The sequence below is a fragment of the Sarcophilus harrisii genome, chromosome 3 (assembly GCF_902635505.1).
Source record: "Sarcophilus harrisii chromosome 3, mSarHar1.11, whole genome shotgun sequence".
Taxonomy (NCBI): Eukaryota; Metazoa; Chordata; class Mammalia; order Dasyuromorphia; family Dasyuridae; genus Sarcophilus; species Sarcophilus harrisii.
The window spans coordinates 444,411,830-444,428,183 of record NC_045428.1 but is presented as its reverse complement, the minus strand read 5'-3'; the positions used below and the strand labels follow the sequence as shown (position 1 = coordinate 444,428,183).

Genomic DNA, 16,354 nt, shown 5'->3' with positions numbered 1-16,354 from the left:
AAATCCAACACTCTTTCCACTGTATGATGAATACAAATTCAATAGACAATAATTACAAGTAGGTGTACATGGATCTTGAAAGATTTAGAAACAGAAAGTTATCATTAAGGATGTTTCTAGTCAGTCTCTTGTGTCTGACTTTAGATTCTGACTTCATTGACCTTTTAGCTTACCAAATGACTACAAAAATGAAATATCTGGCTGATTGTGTGTGTGTGTGTGTGTGTGTGTGTGTGTGTGTGTGTGTATGTGTGTATCCTTTGAATTCTTTCTTTATAGAGTAGAATGAATGTAGCTCAGGCTTATATGATTTGGTATTTAAATGTTTGCTGCATAATTTCCGATCACTTGTTTAAATGCTATGCTTGCTAGGACCATAGAGTCAAACAAAAATGGGGGTCAGAATGTGTAAATGGTTGCTATTATTGGCAATGTGTGAAGATCTCATTAAATGACCACCTGAAGAGTGAAACTTTTAAAAGCCGAATGCCATTCACATTAAATGTCACTGCATCTGAAAAGTAGAACCTCAATTGAAATGAATTTTCATCTTTATGAAAAGCATGACATTGTTATCTTTGAAGGCAAAACTTCTTGAAGCAGTTTGTTCTTCACAGAAAGTGATTGTGTCAGTCTTTTTCTCACTCATATCTAATTCTTCAAAATCATATTAGAAACTTAGTGGTTGGAAGTTAGAACCCAAATTTCCTTTGATGTATTCTTCCTTTATCCCCCGACTTTGAGAATTTCACCTTTCAACCTTGTCTATTTTCATCATTCCATCATTCCATCCCTTATTCAGTCAGCCCTCCATGGCTTTTCCTTACACTTTTGTCTTCTTCCCCAACAATATTTTCTGGTGCCAATTGACAGATGAGCAAAGTTGGAAACTCTTTTGAATCTTGTTATAAAGAGGTAGAATTTAAGAGGAATTTTATGTTAAAATTTCAATGCAGGAAAACCTTACTTTAGGACAGTTTAATATCTTTAATAAATGATTGGAATTAGCTAGCTTATATTTGGGAGCTCTCATGTTCTGAATGTTGCCATTGTAACCTCATGTCGAAACAAATCTCAAATGAAACCAAAGCATCTGACCCTTGGGCTAAAACTAAAATGAAATTCAAGGGACCCTTGGTACTATGCTCCTGGGAACTATGTGATACTAAACCTGATGGAAAGCAGTTTATCAAAGTTAAGACTCTCTTGGTGCCAATAGATAATGTTTTTTTTAATAGATGGAAATACCTTTGTACTTTACACAGATCATTTGGAAAAACGAGTGATTTTGTGTAGCTCTTTTTTGTAACTTTTCTAATGATTGTTTCTGTGACCTGGAGAAATGATAACCCATCTGATGATGGCTTTTATCTCATGTGGAGACATTCAAATCATATTATGTCATTGACAATTCCCAAAGAAATAGAAATTTTCTGTTTCGTATAATTTATAGCATATGTGCTTTTAATCAGCATACAAAGTCATATGGGTGAATTTGAAAAGCTTTTCTTGCAAGGGTTGTATGGAAAAATTAAATGCCTAGAGAATATACAAATACTAAATTCTCCTTATGGTGAATGTTAAGACTCTTAAGTGTGAATTTTATTGTGTACTGGGGGCAAAACATTTTTTGTGGGCCTATATTTCAAAAGTTATAGTGAAAATTAATAGGAAAATGTGATTTGATATATGTGTTCATTTTACATTCTTTAAAGGATCACATATTACAATGAAGCCAGTTAGTACTCTTTTTTTTAGCAGACTGGTCTTGATGTTATCTGGGACCATTGTTTAATAGATGTGTGTGTGTGTGTGTGTGTGTGTGTGTGTGTGTGTGTATGTATGTATCTATCTGTTAGAGGCCTCATTGTCTATTTGTTGTTGTTTGTTTTTAAATCTTCCCTAAAGTGAATCACTAATAATCCTAATACTTTAGACTGGCCATGTTGATTTGACCTATGTTTTGATTGTTCTATTTCAGATGCTCAGTATTTAATAGAAAAAACTGACAAGTGGATCATTCTGTAGTTTTTAGTCTTTTGAGGAAAATCTAGTCTTTTAAGTATTTAAGGAGGGTTGTTTGTACTCAAGGAGATCTTGAAGTAGACTAAGAAACGGCTCTGTTTTGTTGATTTTCCTGTGTTTTGTTTCCTTCTCTTCTCATTTACTTCTTTCATTAGGATGTTTCCCTGGAGAGAGGAGTTAAAAGACTGGGCTTCTTATTAAAGATCTTTTAGCCATTATATTTAATCACCTCATCCTTATAACAACTCCCATTAAGACTTTACTGCTATATTATTAATGAGTGAGAGAGAGAATATGAATATGAATATGAATATATATATATATATATATATATATATACATATATGAAATAGGAGCCTATTTGTAAGAGGTGCTCTGGTGAAAGGAGTTTTAAATACCAGGACTTTAATGAATAGTAGATATTAAAATGAGTGATTACATCAAAGTCATTAACTTTTAAAATGTGCAGGGACTCTACAATTAAGTCTGTTCCTGAGTAGTCACTTTTAGTATTTAAAAATATAATTTATATAAACTGTCTATTAGTGGAATACTTTAAAGGATTTGTATTCTTATCTACTTGCATATTTTTCCCAGGGCTATAGACTGCCCCCCCCCCCCCCCCCCCCCCCCCCCCCCTTGCTTTGGAACACAATCTGGTGAAAGATACTTGCCTGCTTTTCCTGTTTGACTTTTGTTCATGTTTGCCACAGGGAATCCAATGTGTTGAGGATTTTCCTTCAAGTTCTCTTTATCTTACCTGGGTACAGATAGAACATTGGTTGATTATTCATCACTCTTCCTTTCTGACTAGGCTATTGCTGCTTCTTCTTCTCTTCTCTTCCTTTTCTTTCTTTTCTCCTTCTCTTTCTCTTCCTTCTGCTCCTCCTCCTTCTTCCTGCTCCTCTTCCTTCCTCCTGCTCTTCTTCCTCCTCCTTTTTCTCCTCCTTCTCTTCCTTTTGTCACACATTTCTTTGTTGATACAAGGAAATGAATATATTTAATTATACAGTTGGTCAGCTAAATATGTTGTCAGATCCACATCATACATATGTTAATGTAGAAATCCCATTTGAAAATATCAGTGCAGAACTACAATTTATGCCATTTCAGAGAACTACTGTTCTTTGAGAGAAAAAAAATTCTAATCAGCTCCATTTTCCATTTTTATAGTTATAGATACAAATTGGGCATAGTAACATCCACATGGATCCCACACTTTCTAATTTCCTTACTTTGCAAATTAGGTTCCCCAGTAGTATGTGCTGTAAGATAATCTTCCTTAACTTGCATTGGGACATACTGTGATTTTTCCCATCATTAATTCATACTTGAATTTTAAAGGGCCTGGTACAAGTTTTGCTGGTTTAATTTCAGTTTTCCCCACAGCTTAGGACTGGATGACATGGAATAAAAAGGGGTTTCCATAGTAGCTAACTTTCACCAGATTGTGTTCCAAAGCAAGGGCTTCAGTAGACTTTTGAATCAAGTCCACATTCTCCACCCAGGCCCGGTGATATAATCCCAACAGTTCAAAGATAGGTATGCTATAAACAGCTACAGTTAAATAATCTAAAAAAGCAGTTAAAATGTGGAAATACAGTAAAACAAGAATTGATCACTTTATAGTGGAATACTCTATAAACTGTCTGCATTGGAAACATGTGGTGAGTTAGAAAACATCTGAGTTGCATAATTCTAAAGTGTATAGTTATGGGCAAGCAGACACTTTTTGTACTCCCCCTTTCCCACCACTGCTTGTATGTTAGAGCATGAATCAAAATTTCTCTTAAAGTCCCACTTATTTAGCGATCTATTTTTTTAAAATTATGATTGGTAAGATTTGCTTTGGAGTGTAAATTTTAAAAATAGAACAGCTAATGAAATGTACAGAAGTGTTGGGATACAGTAGTAAATGAAGGTGATTTCTTGAAGTTTTCCCAACTCAGTTGCAGCACTAGTGCTTATATATTAAGTGAAATTTGGTTAGAGTCATCAATACTTCTAAACAATAGAAAGAATGACTAACATTTTGAGGGCTGTGCAAGTTTTGCAAGAGAGGTGATTATAGGGGAATGGGAAGAGAAAGGGATGAGTTATAAAGGTTGTAAATTGCCAGAGAATTGCAATGTATTGGTGACTTGGGCCATATGTTGGTTTCTGGACAATTTCATTCTCTAAAGTGGAACATTCCAAGATCCAGCTTTGAATCTGGGCTGTCTTCTCCTCACTCCTTGTGCGACCTTGGAAAAGTCACTTTTCCTTTCTCTGTTTTTTCATCCATCAACGAAGTAGTTGGACCAGATGGTGAACAAGTAAACAGAAGGCTGAGCCTGGACTTGGCAAGAACTGAACTCAAATCTGGCCTCAGATACTAATTAGTTGTGAGGTCAGTGATAAATCATTTCACCTCTGTCTGCCTTTATTTCCTCAACTTGTAAAATGGGGAATGCAGTAACACCCAATTCCTAGGGTTGTTGTAAGAATCAAATGAGATACTATTTGTATTTAGCACAGTGAATGGAATACAGTAGGCACTTAAGAAATCCTTCCTCTCTTTCTTCCTTCTTCCTTCCTTCCTTCCTTCCTTCCTTCCTTCCTTCCTTCCTTCCTTCCTTCCTTCCTTCCTTCCTCTTCCCTTCCTTCCTCTTCCCTTCCTTCCTCTTTCCTTTTCCTTCCTTCCTCTCTCCTTCCCTCCCTCCCTCCTTCTCTCTCTCTCTCTCTCTCTCCCTCTCTCCTTTCCTTCCTCCTTCTCTTCTTTTCTCCCTTCTTCTTTTCTTCTCTTCATCCCTCTCTGCCTGTGAAGTAGGCCTTTTTGAGCTCTGTATCTATCGTCCTGTGGTATCTGGGATCTAGGTGTAGCCAACATAGTCTTTAAGTTCTTATAGGAGAATTGAACTTCTCAGGATTATGACAAATACTCCCATTGGATAATCCATTTTATTTTCTGGGTTCCCTAGAAAGCTAGTTTATGTGTGTATAAACTGTAGTGTAATAGTCTATTAGGGGAAATGAACAGTGTTTACTGAGCAGTGAAAATGCCACTTCAGTTTTTTTTACTTATTCAATCTTCCCCCCTTTATGTTTAGGAAGTCTTCACATTCTGACAGAAAAATAAGGAAAATGAGAATATTTACCAAAATAAACACTACTAGTGTTCAAGTTATGAGATTCCTCTAGCACCACTTCTCCTTTTTGTCTTTTGTAATTGACTCCTTTTTTGTCCCCTAAAGATTTGTATTTTCACATTTTGAGGGGGAAAGAAGATGATAGGGGAATAGGGTTTTTGGAACTCACCCTTGAGATTCCTATAGTATATTCTGTTATAGCATGTAGTCCTATTTAAGGAAGGTCCAACTTATTTCCTCCTGTCTCATTTTTTTTAACCTTTCAGTATAAACCAGTGGATCCTTTCTCTGAGAGAGAAGATTAAGAACAGTCATAATGCTTTCTGAAAAGTAACAACAGCAAACAAACACAAAACCGAAGGATCTAAGTCATAACTGTATGGTTGTTTCCAACCCCACTACTAGAGAAATTTTGTTTTGATAATTATACTGTAGTTATATATAAAAATTGAAACAAATAAAAATGTTTATATTTGAATTGTTTATTTTCAATTTAAGAAAACTACCTAGGAATATATATTTATATATGTATATGTATTATTATATTATGCATATAAGTATATTCATACCTATGCATATTTATATGTTTATACACACATATACATTTATCACAATAGATTCAATGTTCTTAATCTTGAGTTCATGTCTATGGATAGATTTCAGGGGGCCCACAACTTTGGATAGGGAAAAAAATTACATATTTCTTTTTTACTAACCTCTAATTCAAATTTAGTATTTCCTTCAATTATGAATTTAAAAAGCATCCCTTAACAAACCATGATTCTGAGAAGGGGCCTGTTTGTTTTAAGAACCCTTGGCCTAGATGACCTGTGGGATACCTTTCAGCCTTAAGAATCTGGGATATGGTTGTGTGTATGTGTGTGTGAGTATATATCACAGACATATACATATATATATGTGTGTTTATATGTATATATATGTATGTGTATGTATATATGTATAGATATGTATTCTCCCCTTTATAATCAAAAGACTACTATTTGGGAAATATAGAAAATATTGAATAGTAAGAGGATCCAAGAAATAAGAAAATATGACATTTTAGGAATAGTTCTATTTTTAATAGAATGGACTCTGCAGTGCTTGTCAGGTGATTTGATTTCCCACAGAGAAAAGGAAAACTTCATTTGGATTAGTTTCATGTTCCCTGTGGAACTGCAGACTCAGTGTATAATACCATTCTATGTCTGTTTTTGTAATTAAAGAATCAACATAGTTTTTAGTTTTAGTTTTAAAATTTTATTTAATTATGGTAAACCCAAACTAGTGGTTTTTAGCCAGGAATAATCTTTAGTGTGAGGAAAATATTCATTACACAGATGGAGGTATAGACTAAAGATAGCTACTAATATGTTTAACACACTATTTTTGTTCTGTTAGTTTTAATACAAATGAAAGAGAAAACATATTCAACCTACTTTTTTGCCACCCCAGGAGGAGAGTGGGCTGTTGTATATCCACAGAGGGATGCCCTCTCTGGGTTCAGCTGGATGTGTTGGTGAGGAAATTATCTGCCCCTTGTGCAGAGGCAGATGACGTGGAAACTATTCCCAAGTGTACACCCAGCTGTGTAGTTTCCATAGTGGGATTTACTAGAATGGGACCCTCAGTGTATGACCTGTGTACTTTACTTGTTCTCTGCTGTGGGGTGGGGGAAGATTAAACAAAAACTTCCCAAATATATCAAATGGGAAATTTTAACCAATATTTATGAAGTAGACACTTGTATAATTGGACTGGCATTTGTAGTGTGTGTGTGTGTGTGTGTGTGTGTATTTCCATATTGACTGCCATAATATATTCAGGCCTAGTCTACATGAGAAGAGTAAAGGGGAAAAATTATTCAATTAATTCATACCTTAATCCTGCAACTGAGTAAAATTAATTTGTCATTGTCTATTATTTAGTTGACTATATTGATCTATTATGGGTAATCCCTTGGTTACAATATTTTGGTTTCATTTTGCTTGTGTAGTCACAACCTAACCTTAGGATTACTCAGCCTTTTCTTACCTAATACATGATTGCTTCTTTTTATGTGAGGTAAAACAATTCTAACCTATTGAGTTTTTCTTGATTATATGGAAGATTAGTTATTGGAAGTACTAGTTCTTCATAGTGAATTGGGTTTATTTGCTCACTCAAAGAGCTGAAGCAGATAAAGTGTACTTGTATGGACTTATAACAGGACTGAACTCTACCATTTGGAATCTTGTAGTTCAATTAAAGATAGAGATTTTATTGAAACCAACCACACCAAGAATGGCCACTGACTAGCTGGGCCAACAGTTGAAGACACTAATTCTGCCTTGTTGTTTGAAATAAATATACAAACTAGAAGCTGTTTAACTAAAGTGGCTCAAACTTTTCTGCTTTACTCTGAAAACTCATGAAGAAATCAACATGGGGCAATAACACCTATATTATTGGGTAGTGGCATTGGTAAAAAAGAGAAATCACTTAATTGTCAACATACATATAAGCTAAGTTACTCTTACAGTCCTTGAGAATTGATGAGAGAAGTAATTCACCAAGGTAGCATTCTGAGGATATTACTTTGGGTACATCCAGAAAAACGGAGGGGTAATCACTTTGCTATTTTTTTCTTGGGTGTCTGGAATTTAAACCATGTCTTTTAGCATGATATAAAAGAGTTAGAGAAAAAAAAATGTTTTGTTAAACACTTACCATATGCAAAGTACTATGTTGTGTAAGATAGTTCCTGTCCTCAAGGAACTCATGTTCTTTTTTTATTATTATAATAGCTTTTTATTTTTCAAAATATATGCAAAGATAGTTTTCAACATTCACCCTTGCAAAACCTTGTATTCCAATTTTTTCCCTTCTTCCCCACCTCTCCCCTCCCCTAAATAAGTAATCCAATATAGGTTAAACATGTGCAATTCTTCTAAACATATTCCCACATTTATCATGTTGCACAAGAAAAATCAGATCAAAAGGGAAAAAATGAGAAAGAAAACAAGCAAGTAAACAAACAACAAAAAGGTCAAAATACTATGTTGTGATACGAATTTAGTCCCCATAGTCCTTTCTCTGGATGCAGATGTCTCTCTCCATCACAAGTCTATTGGAATTGTCCTGAATCAGCCTCATTTTTGAAAAGAGCTATGTCCATCAGAAATGATCATTACATAATCTTGTTGTTGCTATGTACAATGTTCTCTTGGTTCTAATCACTTCACTTAACATCAGTTCATGTAAGTCTCTCCAGGCCTTTCTGAAATCATCCTGCTGATCATTTGTTATAGAACAATGATATTCCATAACATTCATATTCCATAACTTATTCAGCCATTCTCCTACCGATGGGCATCCGCTCAATTTCCAGTTCCTTGCCACTACAAAAAGGGCTGTTACAAATATTTTTGCACAAGTGGATCCTTTTCCCTTTTTATGATCTCTTGGGGATGCAGACTCAACAGAGACACTGCTGAATCAAAAGGAAGGTACAGTTAGATAGCTCTTTGGGCATGGAACTCACATTCTAATAAGGGAAGACAATACATACAGGAAGTTTCAACTACAACTAAGAGAGAAAGACACAGTTATAGTGGCAAAATACTTCTGGCAAAGTAGATGATAATGTATTTTTTTCCCTTGGTGTCATTTCTGCTAATAAGATCCTACCTATTTCTGAGATTTAATCATTTGATGTGCCAAGGACTTAGTAGTGAGAACTTTTTCTTTCTGGTCTTCAGTAACTGTAGCTATTGAGAAAGTGGAGACTAGCATTTGCAAAGGAAGTTGCTAGGTCAAATCTCCACAAGGGTTGTTCCCCTTGATGATAGCTCTGGGAATTGGGCTGAAAGCAGAGTAGTGGTTAGGTGTCTGTGGGGAACTATTCCTAGGGTTTTTTGGAATAATTTGCCCATTGATGGTAGTTTGTTGGTGGTTAGTATTAGTGGTGGGGGTGATGATAGAGGCTCTTTCCACTCAGGCTGCTTCTTCAAATGATAGCTTAAGAGAACTGGGCTAGAAGTAATGCTGATGGTCTGGGGTATACTGTTTTTCTGGGGCTCTTGGGTATAGAGCTCCAAAGTCTAAGGGGAACTGTTAGCTGAAATCATATTGGTGGTTTTATTTTCTTGGCACAAGCAAACCTCCTCTTTTCCCTTTCCCTCAGGAAGCTCAGCTGCTTCAGTTAAGCTGGGTAGCCTGCTTCATCAATGACAATCTTTCATTAAGTACATGTAATGGATGACAGAATTTGGTACTGCATATAATTTGTCCACTAAATCCTGAGACAGAATTGTGAAAATGGAAGAAATTAAGCATCTGATCATTTTTTGTTACCTCTTTGTAACAACATATTTTATTATTTCTTTATGAAGCTATAAATAGGTAGTTCAAGTCACTTTTAGTACATTTTGATTCATTTTCTCAAAAGATCCAATCTAGTTCTACTTACTCAACATGTCTATGTATTAATAGTAGTGAAGGAAACAAAACACCCAATCTTAAGGCTCTATTTTTCTAGGGATAGGCAAAACAAAGATATACAGTGAAGTTTTGGGTATCGTCATATAGATGCAGGTAGGTGTCTTACCAGGTGGAGTTGTAGATTGAGTCAGGAAAACCCGAGTTGAAAAACTGTCATGTAGTGCTTGTATGATCCTAGGCAAGCCACTTAATCTTTTTGTGCCTCAATTTCCTCAACTATAAAATGAAGGATATGGGCTTACAGGTTCTAATGGCCTTTAATTATCAAATCTGTGATACTATAATACCCTACTTAGGCCTGCTATTGTTGCAATTTATGAAGTATTGTTGACTGCATGAACTCCAGAAGAAGAGTAGACTTCTTTTGGTGATTCTATAGTAAATATGCCCTGCTATGCAATGTTGTAGCTCTATGTACTTTAGACAGTTTATTAGCTAGACTCCTTTCTTCTCTTGATCACTATTCCTGTACATTTTGGACGGGCATACTTTTGTCAGCTGAATTTTTCATGCTGATCAGCTTTAAGGAAGGAGGAGATGAAATTTCTGCTCTCCCTCTCCCCCCATACTTCCAGAAAATGAATGGAATTACCTGTGTAGGAGTTTCAAAAATGCTTGTTGCTTCTTCATATGAAGATTGCTACCCATCAAGGTTATGACTGTACCCGAAACTTTACAGAAAACATTTAAAAATAAAGTATTTACCTGAACTTTTAACATTAGATGGGTAATTTTCATTTTCCCAACCTATATAGTAGTCACCCTTCTAGTTGTCTGTAGTAAAAAGGAGAAAGCTTTGTTAATCACTCTCCATTGTCTCTCATAATCCTCTGCATTTCATCCCTCACTCAAGTGATTAGCATATGGGTAAAATTGATTTGGAAGCTGAAAAATTACTGTTCTTAGAAACTGTCCACAGTTTAAACAGAAACCAAAATTCTAAGCCTCTTTTAAATTTTTTTTTTGTAAGTAAGCCATTAAAATGGGAAATGAGAATGGGACTAAATTTTTATGGTTGAGAAATTAGCAAAAATAGTTTTTTAAAAAAGCATCTGTTTATCAAGATCATACCATGCTGTAGGATCATTTTAAATGTCATTGAAAGTTGATTATTTTTAGTAAGATATTTCATTTCTGTTTTGTCTTCACAGGAAAAATTAACCCAAGAGTGTGTATTCAGAGAGCAGTTTGAAGAAAATTGGTACAATACGTACTCATCGAATCTATACAAACATGTGGACACTGGAAGACGATATTACGTTGCATTAAATAAAGATGGGACTCCAAGAGAAGGGACTAGGACTAAACGGCATCAAAAATTTACACATTTTTTACCTAGACCAGTGGACCCTGAGAAAGTACCTGAACTATATAAGGATATTTTAAGCCAAAGTTGACAAAGACAATTCCTTCACTTGAGCCCTTAAAAAGTAACCACTATAAAGGTTTCATGCGGTGGGTTCTTATTGATTAGCTGTGTCATCATATCAGCTCCACTGTTGCCAAACTTTGTCGCATGCATAATGTATGATGGAGGCTTGGATGGAACATGCTGATTTTGTTCTGCACTTAAAGGTTTGTCCTCCTGGAGGAGAGCCTATGCCCACTTGCTTGATTTATTATGAGAGAGAGAGAGAGAGAGAGAGAGAGAGAATAAATGTGTGTGTGTGTGTGTGTGTGTGTGTGTGTGTGTGTGAGAGAGAGAGAGAGAGAGAGAAAGAGAGAGAGAGAGGATGAATGAATGAATGAATGAATAGAGTGAATAAGTGTGAGAGGGGGAGATGGAAGATAGACATGAAAGCAAAAAGGAAAAAGGCCTGATGCATGCTGGGAAATAGACACGCTTTTAAATTTTTGATCAGTTGTATTTCATCATATATCAGCATAGCTGCCATACTTCGACTCATCAGGATTTCTGGCTGGTGGCCTGCTCAAGGGTATGCTGCATTGACAAAGGCATGGAGGGTGCAGTCTTACTTTTTAAAAAAAGACTTTTCAGTTTAAATTGCTTGCTGGTATCACCCCAGTGAGCTTAAAGCAAAGACCTCTTAGTAAAAAAAAAAAAAAAATAAAAAGTTAAATTTATTTATAGAAATTCCAAAGGCAACATTTTATTTATTTTATATATTTATTTATTATATAGAGTTTATTTTTAATGAAATATGTACAGGCCAGATAGGCATTTTGGAAGCTTTAGGCTATGTAAGCATCAAATGGCAAAGTCCGCTACGAACCTGTGGTAAATTCATGCATTAACTGTAATGGTGCATGGATATAAGAAATTCTAGTGACCCTAATGTACTGAAAGGCGACAATCTCTTTTGTGCCCGTATTATTGTACAAGTATGCACACCACTCATGACCCTGAGTATTCACTTCAGACTGCTTGTTTCATAGCTTACCCCCCCCTCCAGAGGATTAAAGATCAAACTGGGTCTCAAACTCTTATTCTGTGTCTGTAATATTTCCTCTCTGATTAAATGATTTATTCCATCATTGTAACTTCACAGTTGTGGAAAAGTATAAGGGTTGATATATTCTACTTGTTTAAATCTATTGCAAATTATACCAAAGCTAAACCATAAATATGCTTTTTATTTTTAGCAGATTTCCAGAACAGCAGGACTAACGTCACCATTGTACTAATTTAAAGTTCTCAAAAAAAAAATGAAAAAAGGAAGAAAAAGAGCTTACATAGCACAGAATTATTTTAAAAAGGCAAGAATCAGGTTAATAGGATCACTCTTGTAAACACTTTTTATTTGTTCACTTGGCTATCTACTATGAAATGATAAAAATTCCTTAGGGGTCATTGTATAACATCTTCTATGGAAAACTGCTTTCAGTGTGAACTGTTATCATACATGATACTAGCACCCTTCTTAAAGTAAAACTTGCAAAATGAAACTAATAAATCTTTATCAATAATGACAATGAGGGGGAAAGCATTATACTTGTTGGCTGTGTTTTGTTTTTCAGAATGGTCTTCACAAGCACTCAAGTTTTTTTTTTAAGGGGGAGGTTACAATATATAATATCTTTTACAAGACTTTTTATAATGTTTTATGCTGTTAAGCATAGGAATACATATTTCTTTAGTAGCAATAGTTTTGGAACTTGCCCTTGGGCAAGAGAGAATATTTCTTACTATATACTAAGGAAAATAGAGCCAAATTCTTAAAGCAATATTTAAGAAAAAAGGAATTTATAACAAATTCCCACACCACAGCTAGCCCTTTCTAGCCAGTTATGATGGGAAATTGAGAGTGACAGTTAAAAAATGTTTGGAGATTCATATTCCTGAACTACTTTTAATTTAATATTCCCACTTTGTTTTGCTCTGATGCACATTATGTAGGACAAAGGTATGGCACTGGCAGATTTAAAGCAGGTCTGAAATATCAGTACATGTCTCAGTGTTCTGAGTTATTCTGAGGTCCTTAAGTTGGAGTAGGTAGCAATGCCCTCCTCATGAGTTGCATTACTAAAATTTAAGTCTAGTAATATGGTATTAAATAGGAATTTTTTTTGGGAGGGAATGGGCAGAAGTGATAATAATGAGTTGATTTAAGGTGGAGGTTAGAATTGCCTATTCCCTTGTTTTAGGATTAGTTATATGTCTAAATAGTAACTTGCATTTAAGTCCAACAAGTAAGATTCTTATTTATTTTTAAACCCTTCACTGCTATTGAAATATGCACATATTCAGGCTTTAGTTTGCGTAAAATATTTGATTCTTTTGATGGAAAAGTATTAAGTATCTGCTCATGAGAGAACCAAATTTCTGAGATGTAGAAGATATGACATCAGCACTGAAAAGGTTCATTTCAGTCAATTGCTAAAAGCCTCATTAAAGTAGCATTAGAAGTCAGGTAGCCAGCCTCAAAGAAAATAAAATCCAATCACAAAGAGATTCATGGAAAAGGCTAAGATGTCCACAAGTTAGTTCATGCAAGAATGCTACTTTGAAATGTACTTTGGGAATTCATTTTGTTCTGGTCTCTTTTTAAAGAGGAACAAAAACAAGCAAAATGTTATGTGCTTTTTGGCAAGTGATACAATAAATTGTAATGGATTATTCAAATCTCCATAATGGTGTGTAAATAAATAAGAGTTGACTTATCTGATTTATGTAAATAGGCGTTATTGGGAGGGGGCGGGGTTGCTGGCTCAGGGTTTTGGCATGGGCATTGTATTGGTGGACTATGGAGTGTGTCATCTCTAGCTTGTTGATTCATATCTATCTCATGTCACTAGTGACCAAAGGTCTAATTGATGACAGCTCTTAGCCTTTGTGCAATGAGCTGTTCTCTTTTTCTTACACAGATGCTCATGTTACCAAACCACTATTGTGTTGGTGCCAACATGCACCTTAGTCAAAGACGGAATGGGTATGGACTGACCCACCTATTCTTTCATCTCTCATGTGACCCTTCCCAAGCGGTGTTGAAGGACATGAGCAGGTCAGAGTTATGTGAGAACTTACTCTACCTGGTCCTGTTTTATAGAGAAATGGACAACTTTGTCTCTCTATGACATCCTTTCTCATGAACACTAAACATTGACTTCATGTTATCTACCTGATAATCTGTAATTGTATGTAAATACATACACAATTATGTAATTTGTGTAAATACATAATTACAGACTTTTGAAAAATGGTATTTTTTACTTGATGTCCATTTTAGAGCTGCTTCAGATGCCTACATGAATCATTGGAATTTGGAAAAAAAAAAGTTTTCCTTGCTCTTACAGCTGTTGTGCGTATGTTGAGGGTATGGAGGAGGAGGTGGGAAGCAAACACATTAAGATATTTTTTCTTTTCTGCAAGTTCGAGGAGACAACTTTCCCAAATTGCACTTGGAAGCACTAGAATGAGGGGTGTGTATATGTGTGTCTCTCTGTGTGTATGTGTATGGATGGATGGATGTGGAAGGGTGAATGGAAAAAGAAGTTACAGTCAGTTTACTGCATCTTTTGACCTTGTTTATATGCTAGATTTAGATCAGCTTCACCAGATAATTTGCAAAATAGTCTGATAAGCAAATGTCAGTGAGGGAGGTATTACAGATGACAAGAAAAGAGAAAATACCAAGTAACTCATGAATGTATGTATTTTTGCACATAATATAGATATGCAACATATTTACCTACACATATATGTATTATATACACTATATTCAAAGAAATTTTCTTCTTTTAAAGCTCATATTTTACTATTAGGATTGTCGAGGATTATGGGAACAAACGACTCATAGCCGTTGTTCTAAACAGATATCCAAGTACCCAATAGATGTAGTAGGAGCATCATTCCCACCCCTCCAGCCCCTGGAGGCTTGGTAAGGGTAGTTGAAAAAAATGTAAACATTGGTTAAGCAGGTTTTTCTTTCAGCAAGTTAAGTCATTCTTGCTTTTCAAGTATTCTTACTAAGTTTTCAATATGATGTCTGGAGCAAGTGGTAATGATTATATATCAAGAAAATAAAAATCAGTTTTTTTTTGGCTGTTCTGTGTTTTGCTCTTGTCTCTAAAGAGGCACAAAGAGAGCATGCAGTTACAAGGTAGTGAGTGCCTGATCTCTGGCCAGGGTTGGATATGGGGTTGAGTGCCACAGGGGAAGAATAAAATGCTGGGAGCAAAAGTTTCAGTAGAGAGTGGAAGCTCTCCAGCTTGAGATTTATACTTAAACATTCTCTCCTCCAGAGAAACTTTCTTTACCATGATTCCATGACTTGTCCAAGTGAATTGGGGGAGTTTAAGTTCAAATTTTCCATTTATTGAATACCATAGTTAGCAAGTCAGAGAAAACTTTCTATTTTTCTTTTTCATTTCATCACTTGAAAGTAGCTTCTCACTTATTTATTAGCATCTTTTTAATCCCATCCCATTTTTTTTTTGTTTCAAAAACTGCTGCTTTTAGGAGTGAGAATATTGAGATCTCTCTTTTATTTTGTAGGTATGTACAATTCCTTAACAATTCTTGGCAGTTCTATTTGTCTGGGCTCTGTCTCTCACTGCTCCCAATCAGAAGTTCCCTTATTACTACACAGTCCGACCTCTGGCACTGCTAGTTCTTGCCATCATTTCCATTGCCATCAGTGATGCCAGGAAAATCTGATGCCTGGTACCAAGGAGTTAAAAGTTGTGCAGTGGGAATATCCAAAGTATGGACCACGGGTTCTGCCTTCACATCAGGAGGAATGTAAAAAACCTTGTTGACAGTATGTAAGGCCAGGTTCAGGAATCGGGAAATGGATTTTTCTAAAATACTCATAGATGCTTTTTCCTGTTTCCTGACCATATTGTGGGATATTGCAAAACACTCTAAAGTTCAACCTGGCTCCTGTCTAGTGCTTCCACTATGTATATGTGCCCTGGGTTTGTAAATTATAGCTTTGTGAGCACTTTTTCCAACGATCTCTTAACCATCAGGAAGCCCTTTTCTGTCATTGAACTTAAGCAGCTACTCAAGTTTATAGCTGTGCCAGTTTGGGAATACATAATACTCAGAGCTTCTTATTAACCTTTGATGGAAAAACCAATATGTAATCTCTATGCCTCTAAATGTGTTAACAGAATGTTTCATACTCAATACCCAGCTAGTTTTGGGAATTCATCAATGGAGTTAGGTGGTATAGTGGATAGAGCATCAGATCTGGAGTCAGAAAGATGAGTTCAAATCTGATTTCAGACAGTAGCTATGTGATGCTAGGCAAATC

General features: G+C 35.5%; 1 protein-coding gene across 2 annotated transcripts in view; it reads left to right on the top strand.

Moving 5' to 3' along the window:
• The window catches only part of FGF9 (fibroblast growth factor 9), a 39,989-nt gene extending 28,251 nt beyond the window's left edge, over positions 1 to 11,738 (top strand). For both annotated transcript variants that reach the window (XM_031960795.1, XM_031960794.1), the window contains one exon: positions 10,787 to 11,738. In XM_031960795.1, the coding sequence (XP_031816655.1) occupies positions 10,787 to 11,032 (246 nt within the window). In that variant the 3' untranslated portion in view covers positions 11,033 to 11,738. The remainder of the gene's footprint in view (positions 1 to 10,786) is intronic.
• Positions 11,739 to 16,354: the final 4,616 nt, after the last annotated feature.